The sequence below is a fragment of the Dermochelys coriacea genome, chromosome 3, assembly GCF_009764565.3.
Source record: "Dermochelys coriacea isolate rDerCor1 chromosome 3, rDerCor1.pri.v4, whole genome shotgun sequence".
Lineage (NCBI taxonomy): Eukaryota > Metazoa > Chordata > Testudines > Dermochelyidae > Dermochelys > Dermochelys coriacea.
In genome coordinates, this window is record NC_050070.1 from 52,288,987 (window position 1) to 52,310,334 (window position 21,348).

Here is a 21,348-nt window from a genome sequence, read left to right on the forward strand (position 1 = left end):
TACTTGGTTTTTGGACCCTGGCTGACATCATGGTCAAGGATATCATCTGATTGTATACTTTATTTTTTAACAAGGTAGGCATGAATGAATACAGTATAGATGATTTCAGAAAATCCAACGGAATGAGAGATAGCATAGGGACAGTCAGAAAGCAACAGAACAATGGAAGGAAAACAATAGAGGATCTTACAGTCCTCTGTGATGTATATACTTAATAATCCCCACTGATGGACTGAGGACTGGATGTCATGATATTGTGATGACTTTCAGCACCCACAGATGAAAACAATATTCCATGAGCAAGGCCAGCCAGCCTTCCTGTCAGTAAGAAAGTCCCTTATTCTGGTGTGCTCCTTTTAACTTTAGGTCAAGGAAGCTGAAATGAATTGAGGTCAGTTGCAATGACGGCAGGTTGGGAGATGAGCTGGGGGAAAGATTATTCTTTTTTTTCACCCAAAGTATCTCTTTAAAAATCCCTAAAAGGAGTAAAAAAGGATGGCTTATTTTACCCTCATTATTTTGTCCACTGATTAAATACATCTCCATAAGACCAAACTTGGAATAGGTAACCTCATTTCCCCATTGTCTTGTTTACCAAGTATGATCTCACCATAGTCCTTGACCTATATCAGTAGGCTATTTTTGTTTGGACTAATTCAATTCTTCTCTCTGTTTTTCTTGCACCTGTTCATTACATTTATTCATTGAAAATAATGTGACCTATTTTCCATGGTTAATTTTTAGGCAGGCAAAAAGTCATAGGTTGCTATCTTATGAACTTTAACATCCTTTTTCACAGTTGTTTAGGGTAAATTTTAGGTCCAATAATTACAACATGCTGCTTTGTCACCATAGGTTGACAGGGATGTGTCATGTCTCTGCCAGACCAGGGGCAATTGTGGGTCATTAGAACTCAGTGTGAGACACCTTAAGACAATGACTTTCGTGAAGCTAAGAGAAGATACTTTTTCCTCTTGTCTAAAGAAAGTGTGGAAGTGGAGACAAAGGAGATTCCCCAAGCAGAACAAAGAGACAGCGGTGACAAAGCAGATTACAAAAAGACTCCAAAAAACATATGCAAGTTTTGAGCATGAGAAGTGAAGACAATGAATTGCGCAAGGTCAGAAGAGGTGAGTTGGATGTAAAAAGACTCCATGTTTCAGAGTCTAAGCCATGCACTGCAATGGTCCCTGGAGAGCCCTAGGCAACCCTGACTCAAGCCCAAACAATGTGGAATGGTGAGGAAATTGAAGCAAGCAAATTTATGTAGGGTTTACTATTTTTGTATAGATGTGTATATTTCTAGTGCTATTAAAGATATAGTAATAGTATGTTAGAATCCCAAGCAAAGTGTGTTTGTATGTTACATCTACCATGTGCCCCCTGGAAGAGATAAATGAGAAGGTTCACACCTTCAGGTGGAGTTCTGGGAGAGGATGTGGTTAAGTTATTGGGGGTGGGAGTTGGAGAGATCAGCACTGAATATATGGGCTGGAACTCTCAGGAATGCATGAGAGATAGAGGATCTACACCCCAAGAGTTTCCTGGGGACCCGAAGACAGGGGCATTGTCTGGGTTCTGTCCAGACTCTGGAGGCATAAAACACATGGGCTCCAGTGGCTGGTGAGAGGCCCAGAAGGTGTTGATTGAACCTGTGACATTCCTTTAACTTGCTTACACATATAGTATGAGTCTATGGAGAAGATCATGAAGAATATGCTGACAGAAAACATGGCTTCATTCAGTTATCATTGTGATGGTCGTATTAGATATGACCCTGACTATTGTACATTAAACTCTCCTTTACTGTGATTTCTCTTCTCAAAATCTATGCCTTAAAATATTCTGACAGCTTCACATGCAATCATAAAATTGGGAGGGACCTCGAGTGATCATCTAGTCCAGTCCCCTGCATAGTACAATAGAACCATCTTAATGTAACTAGGACATCCCAGCAGGAAGCTTATTGTCTCAAGCTGGTCCTATCTAAATGTTCTTTAAATTAAATAAAATAGGATACTGAAAAAATAAATACAAGAACAAAAATGATATTCACTTTGATCTGCTCTTTATTAAAACTTCTAGGGCTGGATCCTCTGCTGTGATAGAGCTGTACTAATTGCAGACTGAAGGAAGGACTTAAAAGTGGCTTTAAGCAATCTTTACACTACTGCAAATGCCCAATCACTGGTGTAAGTTAGAGCAGCCTCTAAGCAGCACTAATACACATCCACTACCTATGCCTCCAAGATGCTGTCTAGGTAGCCAAGGATCATAGAAGAACAAGAACACCCCTGTCACACAATATACACTGGGGAAGGGAGAGAAGGAGGAAGAGAGTACATTGGAGTCTCTATGATGGACTAAACCATCAAAAGGGAGTTTACGCAATTGTGAAATGGTCAGAATGCAGCACAGGATATGCCTTGAATCTGGAAACTATTACAAGTATTTATGTTAATATATAACATTTAATACTTTTTCAAAATTTAGTTAAGTACTGCTTAACCCAGTGATTCAGTCTCACCACATACCATGCCTTATCAGAGGTGCGGTTGTCTTTCCTTTCTCTCTCTCCTTCTGTTTTCTTTTCCTCCTTTTAGTGTATTATTTTTCTTTAAAAATATTTTCCCTCCATTTCTTCTTTTTATATATATATATATATACATATATATACATACATATATATCCCCCTCCCTTGGACTCCCACATCTCTCTTTCACACCATGGTAACTCAGCAGATCCATTCTTCTACCCATCAGAAGGCTATAGGCTGCTCAACCATCCATTTATCCCATCCACTGAAAGCAATGAGAAAAGAGAAATCTGGATTGGCTGGCTGTTGGCTGAATCATATACATGTGATCTTCTATGGCCAGCTACATTAAGGGCCTTTATGTGATCAGGGAGCTACCTTCCACTTCACTTACAGTAGTAGAAGTATGTTTGCTGTGTGGAGGAAGGTGTAAGGTTGTTCTAGATCATGTAGCTTTCCTTACTATCACTGTTTCTCTTCTATTCCCTGTTGCACCCCAAAAATAGTCTAGGCACCATCTGTTCCTATCTGGGAAACAGACACTTTTTGTTCTGGTCAAATGCATCCTCAATATATGGAATTTATGCCAATTCTGTTATGATAAAACAGCAGCCATTGCTGTTCATCATTAGGCTAAATTAGTTCCTTGGGAGAAGTCCCTGTAAAACAGCCTTATCCCAATCAAACATGTGTCAATTAAATGGAATGTTCTGTACTTTGAAAGGAAAAAGATTAACATTTAAATAAGGGGACCTCTCTATAAAATACTTTAATTTTTTTTTTACTTTTGTGTAATACTTAGAAGCATTTTTACAAGGAATTTTCTAAGGAACAATTTTCAGAGTAGCAGCCGTGTTAGTCTGTATTTGCAAAAAAGAAAAGAGTACTTGTGGCACCTTAGAGAATAACAAATTTATTTGAGCATAAGCTATGTATCTGTCACATAAATACTAGTCAATACAAAAAAATCACAAATGGTTAGAGGGGAATAGCAATGTGTTTTGAAAATCCTTTTTTGTATTAACCATGTGCTTGTGAAAGGTATCAGATTGACAACACTTCAGGCAAATGTCCTCTTTTTCCAAAGAACAGATTTAGAACAGACAACAACAGTGACAGCACTGCAGGCTGGTTCATTATGAAGAGAACCATGTAATACTTTTCATTGATCATATGATTCTTCAGCACATCACCTGGCATCATCACCCTCAGTATTAGATACCTAAAATAATGTATTTATGCAATTGTGAGGTTGAATCATTTGTACTTGATGCGCTTTTAGGGCCTAATTTTGTTTCTAATAAAATCAATGAAAAAATTTCCCTTAACTGTAATAGGACTAGAATATTCCCCTTCTTGTATTAGGTGGTCAGGGTTTCTCATTTCTTATATTGTTTACAACATACTCTAGTTATTCTAAAAGCCAGGCTGAGTTATTCTAAAAGCCAGCCTCGGTGAAGCAGAAAACATCTCTTTGTGAATGAGAATAAAAGATTGGACAGATCCCCCATTTAAAAAGGGAACAACAAAATTAAATGTTCATTGATACTGCAAATCTTGTCTTTCCCAAGGTTAGGTAAAGTATATTAGCCATTTTGAGTACAGTCTGAGATTTCATTTTTTGTTGCAGTACTCTGAAAGGGTACATTAATAAGAAGAAAGCCAGACAAACAAACAGACTATTTGGTTTGTTTCAAAGTTGAGGGTCTTGGACTGGCCATATTAGGTGTTCTCTGACACAGTTTTATATACAATTGCATGGATGGCAGAGTTATTTCCCATTAATTTAGGAAATGAAGAAAGGAAAAGGGAGAAGAAACACGTTTCATTTAACTATTCTATACCAGGCAGGTATATTTGTGCACTGATTTATTTTTGTTATATTTCAACAACAAGCTGAGAATGCGAGATTGTAATTTGCATTTTGGATGTGTGGAAAAATGGGAAAGAAAGAGCTGTACCAACTCACCAGCCTATTACCATGAGGCAGCACTCTGTAACCAAGTAACAGTCTCAAGAAACTAAACCCAGTATCAATGAGAAAAATTATAAAAGAGGACTGCACTTAGGGCATCCCACTACCTTGATTTCTCTACATTTGAGTGTGAGGGATACGCTGTTATCAATTATGCTGCTGTTGTTTCTCTGTCCAGTGTCAGAAGGTTGACCACATACATGACTGATACTGGGTTCCAGGAAGATCACCTGCAGGTATTTTACAACTCCTGTCCAACTTGGCATTTCATTGTCTGCCCATCTCTACTTATTAGGCTCAAGCTGTGCAATTAATTCACCCCAAGAATAGACACCAGAGATAAATCCAAAGATTAAACCAGACGTGAAAAACTGCTTGTTGCTTGTCTTTTTTTTAAGTTTACTTGTCTTGGTTTCCCCTTTCTCCTGGTTAATAATGTCTTTTCAAGATATGTGGGAGATTTTTGTTGGTTTGCAAAGGATGATGGACAGTGGCAGAGAAAGAGCTGTGAGACCCAAAGTGTAAGGAAAAGGGAAAGACAAAGGCAAAGTAAAACAAGAGCTGGCAAGATCCTGATTCAGCTCTCAAGTACACTGCTGTAAACCAAGAGTAATTCCATGGAAATCATTGGACTTACAACAACATAAGACTGGTGTTAATGAGCTCATATGATTTGATCCAGCTCTACTGATATAATGGCAGCTTTGGCAGTGACTTCAGTGGGCAAAAGGTTGAACTCGTAAGCTAGGACAGTCAGCTACATTTATTGGTGCATTACACTTCATTGAAGACGGCTCTGTTATTAAGCCCTGCACCCCAGACATTTTTCCCTTAGCATAAGTATCCTTCTTCACAGAGACAGATCTAGCATATCTGACATTAACACATCCCCTACAGGAATCTCAGTGCAGGGGTACCTATTGAGATAAATAAGAGACAAATAAAAGTCAGAGATAAAAGTATATAAAATAATGAATGGTCTAGAGAAGTTAGTTGTGGAGCTTGTGTTCTGTCTCATAACACAAGAACAAGGGAATAGTCAATGAAACCGATAGGTGGCAAATTCAAATCTGATAAAAGGAAATGCTTTTTCAGGAAGCGTGTAATTAGATTGTGGAACTCACTGACATAGGAAGTTGTTTAGGCCAAGAACTTAGCAAGAGTCAAAAAGTGATTGGACATTTACATGGATAACATAATAATAACCAGGGTTTTCATAGTTGATGCTAACAAACATTTTGGAATGGATGATAAAGCTCATGATTCAGGAGTTAAGCCAATTTCTGACTATTAGAGATCAGTATGAGACCTACTATAGGGAAAGAATACTCCACATCTGTCTACTGTGGAGTTCTAACACCTTCCTTTGAAACATATGGTGTTGGCCACTGTCGGGTAGGATGCTGAACTAAACAGACCAGTATGACAGTTCCTATGCATGATTCCTGGCTCTTGGCACAGCCCATAGCAATCACTGCAGACAATGATCAAGTTAGACATGTGCTGTAGCTACTCTAACCGGTGCTGGTACCTGAATCAGCCTCCAATAACTGATAGGGGAAGCACAAGAAACAGTCAGGTTCAGCATTAGCACAGGATGAATTCCTCCCAGTGTATCTGAAGTGAGTTTTTAAAATTAAATATTATTTATAATAATACTCTGAACAGATTAACTATATTTGCTCAGTGTTAATTATTTCAAATACTAACAGAAATATGAACTGTACACACATTCATAAATGGATTAAAAGGTTATTTAGTTCCACTGTGGTTTCTGTAAGCACCTGTTGTCTCTACAGAAAAGATATTATGTAAATTATTACAGAAATACTCCTTAAGAAATTACAACATATATCCACGTACCTTCTAGAGCTACAGCAAAGTAGGGGAAAGTAGTCACCTCTTTCACTAGCAGTAGAAGCCTATTATTGTTACAGAAGGGTATGCAGATCACAGAACTACCATTTTAAACAGGGATGCCAGTTAGGTTCTAAATGTACAAGAGAATGGAAAAATATGGACCTTTGAAGCAAAAAATATAATCCAACTCCTTAAATTTCCCAGCTAGTTTTGAGCAAAAGGCAGGATATACCAACAGCAGCTTTGGGGTTTTTTGCTTCTCAAAACGTAACTAACATATATTTACCATTTATAATCACACTGGCATCACACAAATAGACTGTTTCATATTCCAAACCATTCTCTTGTCGTGCAATTTTAAGTAAGTAAAGCTTTACTCTTTGTTAGTGAGATTAATTCAAAATTAAATTATACATACTGTTTAAGAATTTACATGGAATATGTCAAGAATACTGGAAAATGAGCATGATATTTAGGCTTTAGTATCAACCTAATCAGTTTTCTTTACGGGAAAGATTTTTTGGCATAACTTTCTGAAATGCAGACCTCAAAACTATTTCTATAAAGTAGGATACGTTTTAAGCATAAAACTAGTTTATCATAACATTGTAATCATCATAATACATCAGGGTATCAACAAGTATAAATAATCTATTAGGTTCTGATACAGCATTTTGATACATGTAGGGAGGCTGCTGCACCTGGGTGGAGTCCCATTGTGCTGTTTCAGTGGGGCTCTCTGCAGGGGTGAGAGCTCTCCATTATAAATCAGATTGTGGGATCAGGGCCATGGTTTATTTAATTAAAACTACAGTTAGTTGATCATAATTATGTAAGTACAAGATACTCTCCCTTACTGATTAGAGTGTGATTAAAGAGCTACTTTGGAACTCTAGTAACAATGTATAGTTCCCCCCAAATTTATGTTCTTCTCCTAATCAGGACTAGAATGTCAGGAACATACATACCAAAGAAATCCAACACCTAAAATGAAATGGCTCCCTCTCAAGGCAGACTCCAAAACATTCCTGTCCTTGGAGGGATCTTTCTCTTTGAGGAATAATTAAATAAATACCTATCCACAGGCCATGTTAAATCAGTCCTATATATTTCCCCCTCTGCAAAGGATATAATTGAAAGATGTGTATGTATAGCTGAAAGGGATATCTCAAACATGTGTATATGTTACAGTTCCCTAATGGCCCAACCACTGGAGATGTTCTTTTTGCTCACTAGTTTTGGGGAACAAAAGGTCAAAAGTTCTATTATTCCCTTTGGCGTGTATATGCAGTTGTATGATAATGCAGTCAATATGCATTTGACAATGGATTACTTCAATAAGACATGCTGACTTCCAACAGGTATAATAACTCATCCAAACTGAACTGACACCCTTGGAAATGCAGCACTTTATTTTAATTAATAAGAGTTTGCATTGCCTCCAGAAGCCCTGATTTAGCACACCATCATGTCAATGGAAGGCATGCAAAACTTAAAGGGAACATTGTTATGACCCTTTTGCCCCCAACCATATACCAATGACCATGATTCCTGCTTCCATTAAAGTTGTAAAAGTCCCTCTCTGCTTCAGCCAGAACTGCTACATATGCTGAAGATCTTCACAAAGTGCCCAAAAGGAATAATAAAGGGCAAGGCCTTTATTTTCCTTTCTCTTACAATGATTGTATGCCTATGTGACTCCACTGTCTATAATAGAAGTACTCCTGATTTACACCAGTGCAACAGGGGAATTAGACCCAATATCTTTAAAATTAATAAAATCTTTATAAAACCTGAAAGAAACACTTAACAAAACCACTACCTAAGTAGAGCTTTTAACCTAAAAAAAGGAGAAGTGCCAGAGACTTCCTACTGCTATCATTTTACATGGAAGGTGCTTAGATATTACAGTGATGGGCAACAGCTTAAAACCCTGAGATACACAGCTCTCTCTGAAAAGGGTCTGCTATTGAATTATGCCTTCATGGAAATAGAAGACTACAGTCCTATTGAATTAAATATACAGTTGACATTTTATCTGTGATGTGCACAGCTAGTTCTTCTGTACTCCTAACCCTTGAAGAGAAATAGATGAGGGGGAGGGGCTCTGATTGGGTGTTAGAGTATAGTAGGCAGCTGGAAGATGTCCTGGTAATGTTCCACCAGAGAGGAGTTTGAATCATATTTGGAGCTGAGAAAAAGTTTTTCAGCTAATAGTAAATTTGCAGAAAAATGGATTTTTCAGGGTATCAAAACTTTGTGAATTCAGTGAATGGTTTCAGCCAACACACAGAGTGCTTTTTTTTAAAATGTTCCAAATTGACATTGTTTTGAAATGTCATTTCAAATCAACAGCTGAAACTTTTTGTTCAACACAAATTATTTTGGTTTGTTCTTTGTTTTTTCAGGAAAAAAAAACAAAACAAAAAATCAGTTTTGGTTAAAATTCAACCAACTTTTTCTTCAGCTATTCTGGTTCTGCCATCCCTGTTAGCTGTTTGGAAACAGCTCCGGTCTAGCCAATAGCAGGGAGAGGGGACAGATAGAAGGGCATGACGAGGTGCTTAGAGCTAGCCTGAGTGCTTTACAAGCTTTCCGATCCCACTGCAGTCCCAATATGACAAATCATGCCAATGATTAACAAGAATTTCATTTTTTTAAATTAGGAAAAACACATTTGATAAGATATTTTAAATTGAATGTCCATACATGAAATACATCATCTGGTATGATATTTCACATTTTGTGGAATTCTAGAGAATAATCAAGGTGCAAACTTAATGCATGAAGACCATAGTGGTAAGTAATCTTTTAAAATTAATATACTAGGTTTAAAATGGATCATAGTATGATTGTTAATTAGAGTTACACATCTAACTCTCTATTTATCACATTGACAGTTTGTTGCTATCTGTTTGTTCTTAAGCTAGTTTATATCAAATAAGGCTCTTGACATATCCCTTATCAAAAGTGATACCTCCTTTATGACTGACATTCAAATTGCAAGAATCTATTTAAAAAGTTGTATAACTGGAGTAGTTATACTCAGTAGTTCTTGTTCTAGTCTTTTAGTTTTAAAGGTAGATTGGGAAAGCAAAATTACAAATTACATTATTTTACCTACTGAGAACATGTACTCCTGAGAAATCCATTAATTTTTGAAAGAGAAATATTTCAGTTTTCATAAAGAATGCTTGGATTGCCACCTAGAAGCAGAAATCCTTGTGCACATGGCAGGATTGTACTGTAACTTCCACACACTGTTCCTGTAATCTGCCGCCACCTTGTTTTGGAGGACTATATTAAATCAAGCTTTTGCCTCTCTACTGAAGCTGTCAGTTAGTGTTGGGCTGATGTTTTTAGTGATGTGTGTACTTGTTCCACAGAAACTGGTTTGATCATCAACATCATTTGCCTTCTAACGACTGGGAAGCCAGCAAATGATAAGTATGTTTTTTTTTTGTTTTGACTCTGAACTGGATTTAAACCAATAACCTAGATGCAAAACGCCTTGTAGCCCATTACTATTTTCCAAAGCCATCCAGTCCCTTGAGACTTGTTAGCATTGTTGTAGGACAAATGGCCAAAAGCCATATAATATCATTGTTTACTGTTCTACAGATCCATGTGTGACAGTCTGTACCTGTGAATTCATCCCTTACACACTCTTGTAATAATCTCTGTGCAAATAATGTCTTTAAGGCATCATTTGAAAACTCATAATTTGCTGATTCATTGTCCTAGTAAAATATGTGTGGCAACTTTGTATGCAAGATTCCACTGTATGGTGTTACTAAGTCATGTTCCAAGTCTGGGGAGCAACCAAACCAGTTCCTCAGAGACAAAGGGCAAGCTGACACCTCAGCCAGGTGTAAGCAAGGTCAAATGGGCCATCACCAACTAAGTGGGCTATTCATTGGAAGGGAAAGGGACATGGGTGAAAATCTCCATCAGAGCAAAGATACAGAATAGAGTTCCTGTCCAGGGAGACTGCCTGGTGCCCTGTTCCCAGCTGGAGAAGCTTCTCAAAGGAGAGAGAGGACTAGAAAAGACACTCTCTGTGTCTCTATCCAGAGCATTCACAACACCTGAGGAACAAATAAATCAGTGTTGGAGTGGGGGAGGGATCCTGACTGATAGAAGTTCAGCAAGTAGAACTTCTGAAATGTGGTTAGAGAGACTTTGCTTTGAATTTAGCCTAGTTTGTTAAGTTAGGCATTAGTTGCATTTTCTCTTTATTTTTCTTGTAACCAAGTCTGATCTTTATGCCTCATTACTTGTGTTCACTCAGCATCTATCTCTTTGTAGTTAATAAACTTGTTGTTTTATCTAAGTGTGTTTGAATTGAAGTGTTTGAGAAAATCCATTTGGGATAACAGGATCTGTGTATTTCTGTTAATAAAATAACAGACTTTATATGAACTTGTATTGTCCAGGAGAAGGCTGAACAGTACCAGACGCACATTTCTGGGGAAAAATCTGGGACTGGGAATGTACTGGTGTCACCCTGTTACGTAATTCCAGAGTGGCTGACTGCAGCACTCTCACAATATAGCTGGGAGTGATTTACATGCTGAAGAATGTGTGTGAACAGAACCAGAGTGGTGGTGTCAAAGGCACCTGAGGTAATAGGTCTGAGATGCAACAGCTGTTCATCAGTCTACATAGTACCATGTGTATGTCACACTAAAACTGTTGAATATTTTGCCTGCCAACTATATACAATCACATGTTTACCCCCTTTAAAATTATTAAACAATTGAAGATAGCACAATTAATTGATATTAAAGTTAGTCGGAAAAAAATTGAAATTCCAAATATTTTGAAAAAAAGCATTTTTGTGATTTTTGTGTGTGTGAAAAAAATTTTCTTCTATTCTTTCCCCTCCTTCATGCTCCCCTCAAAGACAGCTGTATTTGGTAGGGTATACTTATCTAATTTTGTATGGGTTGGGTGGTTTCAATTATTATTTAAGTTACATATTTTATTAGAGGCTTCTAGGACAGTAGTTCTTGAGAGTAAGCATATTTTTATTTCAGATGTTTTAATAGTTTCTATCATCAGCTTTATAATACTAATTATAAAGCATATTAATTATATATGCTCACTATAACTGGAGGTAGCATAAAAACCACAACTTCAAAACAATATTAATAGAGATTATATAGAGATTATTTTTCACTTTTTCCTGACAGAAAAAAATAATTCAGTGCTCACAAGCACAACTGCACAGTGTCTGTGCATAGAATTATTTTCTCCATAATTTCACTGAGCCTGGTTTTAAAATATGTGTAGTGTGTTTACAGTTTACCAAGGAAACTAGAACACATTGGACAGTTTTGTCTGAACATCCTCAAGTAAAGGCCACCAATAACTCAGCATTTTAATTATCCATTTAGTTATTTTTATTTATATTTTAATACGAAAAGTTACTGCATTTGTCACTTCATGTGGCTAAAGTTATGTACCATTTTGTAAGCGAAGATGAACCGTTTAGCTGGGAATGTATTTTAGTTATTTTAGCCTCCTGTCAAGTAAAGATATGTATAGTTATGAGACCAGCCTGTGAAATATTTCAATCTGAACACTATATTTTTGAAGGTATGCACTTATTACAAGTTCGTGCCCATGATATTTTAAGATTTGAAGGAGGACAGGAATGCAATAGCAAATCACATTTTAATTTTAACAGGAGGGAATAATATTTCAGCTTTGCCTTTAGCCTGCACAAACTTCTATGAATACACTTAAAGTGTTATGTTAGTACCTGTATTCATTGATTCCATCTTCACAAGTGGCTCCATGCTGGCACCAGTTCTCTTCACAGTCATTAATATTCTCCAGGCATGTTCGCCCAGTCCATCCAGGAGCACAGACACATTGAGAACTCTGGTTGTCTTCATCAAGGAAGCAGCTACCTCCATTTGCACATGACTAAAAGTGAGAATTACACACATACAAGAAGAGGGTTTCATCTCAACGGGTTGTCATTACCTAAGAAATTTGATTAAATAAACTGTTTTGGAAAATAACTGTGAGTATGACAGTTTTCTCTAATAATATGGTCAAAGACAAATCTCAGTGAATTAAAATATAAACTGCAATGAAGATAAACCAACATTTGAATCTATTGTTGTGTACAATGTTATGATACAGTGTAACTATAAAGTTTGTTATAATTGGTTATAAACACACGTATTTTAGATAAGATGACAAATAATAAAATAGCCTATTCTGTTAAATGTAGAAAATAAAAGCATTGCAGCCAGTAGCATAGTTATAATTTAACTTAGAATAAAGCTCTAGTCAGAAGATGTGAACATTTTTGCTGGTTCGGTAATGATTAACTAGAACAGTGGTTTTCAACCTTTTTTTCATTTGCAGGCCCCTAAAAAATTTTGAACAAAAAGTTGGAAATCTTAGACATAGTCTGTGTACCCAGGAGTCCTCAGACCATAAGTTGGAAACCACTGAGCTAGAAGAAGCAAAAGGCTGTATGAGGAACAAAGGGCACACTTTAGAATATGAGTATTTGTTATATTCTAAAATATGGGTATTAAAAAAAAACCCTATGTGACTGAATGAGACAAGGACATCAAATTTCATCTGTTTTTGGACTTAGAATTCTAATTGTTTTTTTTGGGGGGGGGGAGTTAAATATACTTATCTTTGAAAGAAAAAAACAAAACAAAGTAGTAATATAATTTTCAGGTAGCCATGACATTTCTTGCTATGGTAAACCCTCTTTAAAACAAAGTTGCTGGTTTCGTCGAGAAAATAAGCTACTAGTAACTATAGACATAATATTGAACAGTTTGTCAGGAAGACTAATTCTCTGGCCGGCCACTGAATGTTGAAAGATCTATAGGCAATTTGGGGGATTCCTACTTTAGCTGGTCATTACAATGTGAAGACTGACAAATGTAATTATTCTAACACACTTTTTGGGGGCATAGAAGGAGAAGCACTGAAACAGATGAGTAAGACTTTTTGAAACAAAATCTGCTCTTACTTAAACCAGGGCAACTCCACTGAAACTTAAGAGCAGAAGTAGTTTCTTACATGCATCTTTCTACATTTCTCTTGTGCTTAGTTGTTGGATACTCCGCTTTGAGTGGCAAGTAAAACTTAGCAGATACAAATATATCACCTACAGTATTATTTAATGAAAATGCAGGTTTGTGATGCTTAAATGAAAATGTTTGTATGACTTGTATATTCTGGATTTTCCAAGGGTTGTCAGGAAGAGGAATTAATATAATTCTATGACTAACCTTTAAAATTCTGCTAGTGTCTTCAATCTACCCTGTATATAGTTTTGAACCTGTTCTGATGCTTAGTAAATATTTTACAGGGTTGGCAAGGACTAGCACATTTTGTAATCTGCTGATTGTGAAAGATTAATAAATCTTGTTGGGGAAAAATACTCTTTTTTTTTTCTTTAAACAAAAAGGTTCATGCATTTCCCAATGTATCAAAGATCACCTGAGCTCTAAGAAGGAAATGTATCCTCTTTTCTTGTCAATTTTTAACTTTTAAGGTCTCTTTTCAGCTTTCATGAAAACTTAGCCTTCATAAAAATAGGAAAAACTACTTTTAAAAAATATGAAACTAAGGCTTTTCTCACTAGTCTATTGACTTCTAAAGAAAATGGTGAGTTGGGCTCTGCCAATGATCTATGTAGCTCCCTAGTACCTCAGTTTGATTAAGTCTGAATCCATTTAAAATGTTATCAAGATTTGTAGCAATAAAAATTCTTGCCAGAAATTCGCTATATTAATTTGTCTTTGATTAAGTTTTAAACTGACCTTAAAATTGGATCTTTTTGCTATGCTATTAGTGTTAAATACTGGAATTATGCTGGGCTCATTTCTCAATGTGACTACTTTTGATGGAGGGAACTACTCAGCTTGAATAAAGTTGATAGAATCAAGCCCTCTTTACAGTTATGGAAATATCTTGTCCCTTTTATATATAAATGTATATATCTTGCCCTTTTATTTTGTCTGGGTATTTCCTGAGGTTTTGCTAAATTTTCAAGGCTCTAAATGCTCTTTCCCACTCCCTTTGTTATTGGATCTCATATAAAATGTTTGCCTTGATTTCAAAGTTCATTATTGAATTGTGCATCAGGAAATTATAAATAAAACATTAAGAAAAGCAGAGTGTGTTTGAATTTAGGAATAAAACAAAATAAGGTCTTTATATCCCCAATATACCTATATATATATAAGGCTAGTCTGACCACTGGTGTTTCTCTATATTTGGTCAGAGATAACAGCAGCATTATGAGTATAGTACATATGTGTGCAAGTGTGCTTCCTCACCAATTATAGAGTACAAAACCTTAAGGCCAAAAGGTACTATTATGATCAACTAGTCTGACCTTCTGCATATACCAGGCCAGACACTTTCACCCAGTGATTCCTGTATCAAACCTGTAAACTCTGTTTGAGATAAAGCAGACCTTTCAAAAATATCTAGTCTTGATTTAACGACTCCAACTGATGGAGAGTCCACGATGTCCCTTGGTGAGTTGTTTCAGTGGTTATCTTGGAATCCAGTGACAATGAAAAGGAGTTAAGATCATTGCAAATTCCAACTGAACCTGAGCTCCAGTTAAAAATGTGCACCTTGTTTCTAGTCTGAATTTGTGTAACTTCATCATTTAGCTATTAGATTGTGTACTGCCTTTTTCTGCTCAAATGAAGAGCTGACTACTGTTAGAAATCTATTCCCTATTTAGGTACTTGCAGACCATGAGCAAGTCATCTCTTACCCCTTCTCTTGGATAAACTAAATCGATTGAGCTCTTTTAGTCTCTTACTATAAGGCAGGTTTCCCACATTTCAAATAATTCTTGTAGCTTTTTCCTGAACCCTTGCCACTTTGTCAAAATCCTTGCTGAAGTGTGGACTGCCCATAGAACTGGATACAGTATCCATTAATGGCTTTATCTAAAGGTAATAGTTCCACCTCCCTACTCCTGCTCTATGCTCCCCTGCTCTTACAACCAAGTATCACATTTGTCCTGTTAGCTACAGCACTACACTGGGAACTTAGGTTCAGCTGGTACTTTCAATAACCCCTAAGTCCTGTTTATTCTCACTGAATTCCAGGGCAGTTACCCTCCAGTACATGTGACCTAAATTCTTTATTTCTAGATATATGACCTTGCATTTGACTATATTAAATGTATATTGTTCAAATGAGCCTACTTTGACAACAGACAGCCTCCCTTTAATGTTCATTTAACAATCACATGATCCATAAGCCCCTAGCCTACAAACACTTACTCACATGAGTAACTTTCTGTATGTGAGAGGCTCCACTAAGCTAGTATGGGTACACTGACCCACTTGTACTATAACCTATTCTAGCAACCTGCTTCAATGTTCTAGATTAGATACAGTTCAAAAACAACAAGAATTCCGATGGCACCTTGAAGACTAACAGATTTATTTGGGCATAAACTTTCATGGGTAAAAAACCCAATTCTTCAGATGCATGGAGTGAAAATTACAAATACAGACATAAATATATATTGGCACATGAAGAGAAGGGAGCTACCTTACAAGGGGAGAACCAATGTTGAAGGCCAGTTCAGTCGGGGTGGATGTGATCCACCTCCCAATAATTGATGAGGAGCTGTCAATATCAAGAGAGGGAAAATTGCTTTTGCAGTGAGCCAGCCACTCCCAGTCCCTATTCAAACCCAAATTGATGTTGTTAAATTGGCAAATGAATTGTAGCTCTGCAGTTTCTTTTTGAAGTCTGTTTTTAAAGGTTTTTTTTGTTGAAGAATGGCTATTTTTAAATCTGTTATTGAGTGTCTAGGAAGATTGAAGTGTTCTCCTATTGGCTTTTGTATGTTCCTCATTCATCATTCTTTTGCAATGAGTTCCAGAGTCTAGGCTCATCTGGGGGGATTCGGGGGATGGGATATGATTTTTTGCAGTTGTGTACCTCCCCATATCAGCTGACACTTTCATTGTTCCATTGGAACATATGTCTATGGTCTCCCTAGAGGGGAGTCAAGGCTTCATGCCCTGTCCACTCTTGCACCCTCAGAGGCAGTTTCAGAAGGGAGTGCAAGTCAATGCCAGTTACAGTGGTGTTTTTTTGTGATGTGGCTGCCTGGTGACACTGGGAACTAGACTGGGCTTATTTCCCAAGGGTTATCATATGGCAATGTCTTTTGGTGACTACCAACCTGGGCTGGATTCCAACCAGTTACCTAGAATTGAAAGTCTCCAGATCCCATGACCAGTTCCCTGAGTCACCTGTTCCTCTGGGTGTGGCTTTACTTTCCATAGGAACTAAGAAAAGAGGATTGAAGGGTGGGGGAGGGGTTGTTAGGAAAGTTTCCTTCAGTTAGATTCAAATCAGGACTGAGATCACAACTGAAACTGAGTAAAGGGGTATGAATTACAGAGTGCACATAAATGTTGCATTCTAATTGCTGGTATGAAATAAAAAGTGCATAGTTTGCATTAACATAGTCCTCTTTCAAACAGGATTACACGTTAACATAGTCCTGTTTGAAAGAGGACTATGTTAATGCAAGCTAGGTACCTTTTAGTTCACACCATCAGCACCCACACAGAGTAGTACAGTGAAACATTTTGGTGCACTATGCAATCCATACTCCCATAGCCTGCACTGCAGAGCAGTGCAGACAAGTCCTTAGATCAGCGGTGGGCAACCTGCGGCCCGCACGCAGCCCATCAGGGTAATCTGCTGGCAGGCTGCAAGATAGTGTTTGCATTGACCATCCCCAGGCACGGCCACCCACAGCTCCCAGTGGCCATGGTTTGCCATTCTCAGCCAATGGGAGCTGTGGGAAGTTGTGGCCCACTGGCCACAGGTTGCCCACTACTTCCTTAGATTATTATACTCCAGTTTAGATAGAAACAGAAATAATTTTAGAAGGAATTTAAGATAAATACAATTGTTAAGATACTATTCAAATCACAAAAAGACCTCTATACAAATGGTTTTCTAACCCTTTCATTTTGCAAATTAAAACTAAATTCTGATACTCTTACATTCAGTAGTACCTATTAGACTACTGTGGAGTAAAATACTATTAAGTATAAGTAAGGGTATCAAAATCTGCCCTTGATAAGAGTGAGATCATTTGATGAGCCACCTTTCCTCATTCCTCCAATACCAGAATCTTCCCAAGGCTTGTATATCAAAAATAAAGTTTTTTTTAAATGCCTTGTCATGTGATAATGATAAAGAAATACAGGCAATTACTTTTCTCTAAAACTGAACGAGAACATTTCTTACATTAAAGAAACAGTATGATTCCCTACGCAACACTCTCTCTCTCTCTGTCTCTGCTTCACTGTCCAGTTTCTGCCAGGATTTTTCCCAGTCCACTTTGCCTGGCTTCCTGTTACAGTTTTAATAAACAATATTGTCCCTTTTTATAGTAAACCCTAATCATATTATTGCAGATTATCTCATGCATTATCACTGCAAAGCCAATCTCATAGTTGCAGGCAGGGCAACCAAAAAATGCAATAAAGTGAAAATGACCAGTTAATTTGTCCTAGATGACAAGTGACGATATTCTCTTCTGGACTCATGGGAGACATAATGGGTAGAAAGCAGGATTCTGTTTGTTTTTTTCTTCTAGAAATGAAACAAATGTACCTTTTTGCTGTGTTTTACCTCTGATCCCAGACAATGATATAAATATCCATCCTCAAATTAAGAAATGATCTTGGATTATAAACTCAATATATCATGACAATGTATAGAAATACACAGAAAAGACCTTTTTTTCGAGAAAGTTATGATGGTTGCTGGTGGTGTCTAAAACTTATGCTTACAATGAAAACTGACAGTTTTAACTGTTGAGCTACTACCTTTATTCAGAGATCTTCATCCTAAATATGCAGAACTGCAGAAGTAAAATTCATTTGCAAATTTAACACCCTTAATTTGGGCTTGAATAGGCACTGGGAGTGGCTGGCTCATTACAAAAGCAGCTTTGCCTCTCCTGGAATTGACACCTCCTCATCAATTTTTGGGAGTGGACTACATTCACCCTGATTGAATTGGCCCTGTTAACACTGTTTGTCCACTTGTGAGGTAACTCCCTTCTCTTCATGTGTCAGTATATAATGCCTGCATCTGTAACTTTTACTTCATGCATCTGAAGAATTGGTTTTTTACCCATGAAAGCTTATGCCCAAATAAAACCGTTAGTCTTTAAGGTGCCTCCGGAATCCTTGTTGTTTTTGTGGCTACAGACTAACACGGCTACCCCCTGATACTTCACCCTAAAGTGTGTCTCAAACTACAATCCTGAAGTTTTAAAATTCCACCTGTTATTCAGAGGATATCTGTTCCCGCAAAAGTGGATTACGGAATCCCCATAAATGATAGTCAGGGTAGGTAGAATGTTAAGGATCCATGTCTGTACAAGTATTGTACAATAGCACTAAAATACCAACCTTCTCTGGGGTAGAATGGCCCAAGCTAAAATCCCACACAATTTGAAAGTATACATTGTTAATCTTTTATATCCACAACAGTCCTTGTAGGAGCCCAATGTACTATATAAGGTGAATACCATGTTTGAACATATTTAGACTTGAGGGTTTATAATTAGTTCATACTTTAAACAATAAAATGTAGTTCTACTTTGAAAAGTGGCTCCTAAATTGAAAAAAAAAAATCTACACCCATTGACCGTGTCTCATTGAAACCAGATCAAATCTGTTTTGTTTACATTGCAAGTATAGCTTTTTTCTAAATGTCAGACCTGCAAAGCCAACCAGGAATCTAAAAGCCAAGCCATGCTATTTCAGGCTCATACATCACCAGTAATAAACAGTCTGCCCAGAGAAGAATTATTTGTATGGGGGACAAGTCTGAGATAAATCAGAAAAGCCATTTTTTGAAAAATGGGTGGGTTTTAGTTTTTGAAAACCATTCTTTTTCCCCACTTATAACTCAAAAATGACTGGTTTCAGAGTAGCAGCTGTGTTAGTCCGTATCCGCAAAAAGAAAAGGAGGACTTGTGGCACCTTAAAGACTAACAAATTTATTTGAGCATAAGCTTTCGTGAGCATCTGATGAAGTGAGCTGTAGCTTACGAAAGATTATGCTCAAATAAATTTGTTAGTCTCTAAGGTACCACAAGTCCTCCTTTTCTTTTTGCCTATTTGAAGCAACTTATGTTTTTTTATTCCAAAACCTATTCTTCAAATGGATCATATGACTTGTAAATATATGTGAGTGATATTGGCAAAATGTATTTTTGTGAACATCTGAGCAAAGTCTTTCACAAACTCATTTCACATGATTTTACACACTCAGATTTCAGTATTGCTCAAAAATATAGTAAGGTATGGTTCAAAGAAAGTTTCCTTTGTATCATAGAGCCCAAATTCCCAGGATACAGGGAACTATTCTTGATTCATCATTGCATTCTTCCTGATAGAGGGGGAAAGATGAATCTGTTTTATAACATCGTGCAGCTAATCATCGAACTGTGATATCATTATGCAAATATTTAACAAGGCCCCTGAGTGATTTGTGTTACTGTAGATCCCCAACTTTCAGGTGGAAGTTAGGCAGGCATAATTATAAGTGCAAAGATGTGGTTGGTTTTGGAAGTTTAACTACACATTTACTTAGTTTTATGCCAGGTTTCAGAGTAACAGCCGTGTTAGTCTGTATTCGCAAAAAGAAAAGGAGTACTTGTGGCACCTTAGAGACTAACAAATTTATTAGAGCATAAGCTTTCGTATGCTCTAATACATTTGTTAGTCTCTAAGGTGCCACAAGTACTCCTTTTCTTTTTAGTTTTATGCATTATTATTATTTTAAATTTATAAAAAAGGAAATTTGCTCAGACTAAAATGTATACTGCACACTTTATATTAAAAAAAACGCTGAAAATACAGAAACTCTTCTAATTTGTTGTGTTTAATACTAGGTCGCAAGTAAAGTAGTGCAGTGGTTGTGAGGCAATAGCAAATTGTGTCAGATTGAAAAGGAATTCTCTCTCTCAACAGGAAATGAAGTTTTATATATATATATATATATATATATATATATATATATATACCGCATGGCCAGAGGGCAGCAGGAGAGTGTTAGAAGGGAGCCTTATTCCCTGTAGAGGGAAGAAAGTTTGCTATAGATTAATTAAAGCACCTGAAGCCAAGTAGAGCGCCTGAAGCCAGTCACATGATAAAAAACTTCTGCTTCAATCAGACAAGAGGAGGAGTTGAAGCAGAGTGGATTGGTGTTGGAGCAGAGAGCAGTTTGGATGGAAGCAGAGGAGAGTTTGGAGAAGTACTGTGGTGGCCTAAGAAGACCAAGACCCTAGGTAAAGGGACACCAGGTTTGTCCAGAGGGAGGGCAGGAATCCCCACAAGCTGAAGGGCAGGAGAGGGAAGTAGCCCAGGGGAAGAAATCGCTAGTTCTAGTGGTTTACCGCTATTCCTAGGGCCCCTGGGCTGGGACCCGGAGTAGAGGGCCGGCCCAGGTCCTTCCCTTTCCACTCCCCTCCTCTAGGACACTAGTGGGGCAGTTAATACCCCACTTCAGGGGCAAGAAATGCTGCCCTGACCCCCCCCAAAAAAGAGACAGCGCTAGACCCATCATAGTAGTGCCAGCAATTTGCCACTATATCTATATATATATACTTCTATTCATAACTACAAAAAGAAATAATGGCTTTAAATGTTTAAGAAATTATTTAATTTAATTCCTTAATGGAAATTGTAGTATCACTTACAATATTACTAAAACTACACCAAAGACCGTTCAGAGTTTAAGTCATTTTCACAAAGCAAATGATATTAATTTACCAATCTCTACACTAAGGAAATGAGCTAAAGAAAATATATCTCACACTTTTTATTTCTGTTTTCTTTCACCTTAGAGAAAACAGTAGTTTATCACATTATGAGCAAATTAAATGCCTCATACTATATATATATATATA

The 21,348-nt window shown here is 37.1% G+C and overlaps 1 protein-coding gene across 1 annotated transcript in view; it reads right to left on the bottom strand.

The window, feature by feature from the left end:
* The window catches only part of LOC122459437 (fibropellin-3-like), a 46,617-nt gene that overhangs the window by 17,791 nt on the left and 7,478 nt on the right, over positions 1–21,348 (bottom strand). Inside the window, exon 4 of the mRNA XM_043511473.1 lies at positions 12,139–12,305. Coding sequence (XP_043367408.1) covers positions 12,139–12,305 — 167 coding nt within the window. The remainder of the gene's footprint in view (positions 1–12,138; positions 12,306–21,348) is intronic.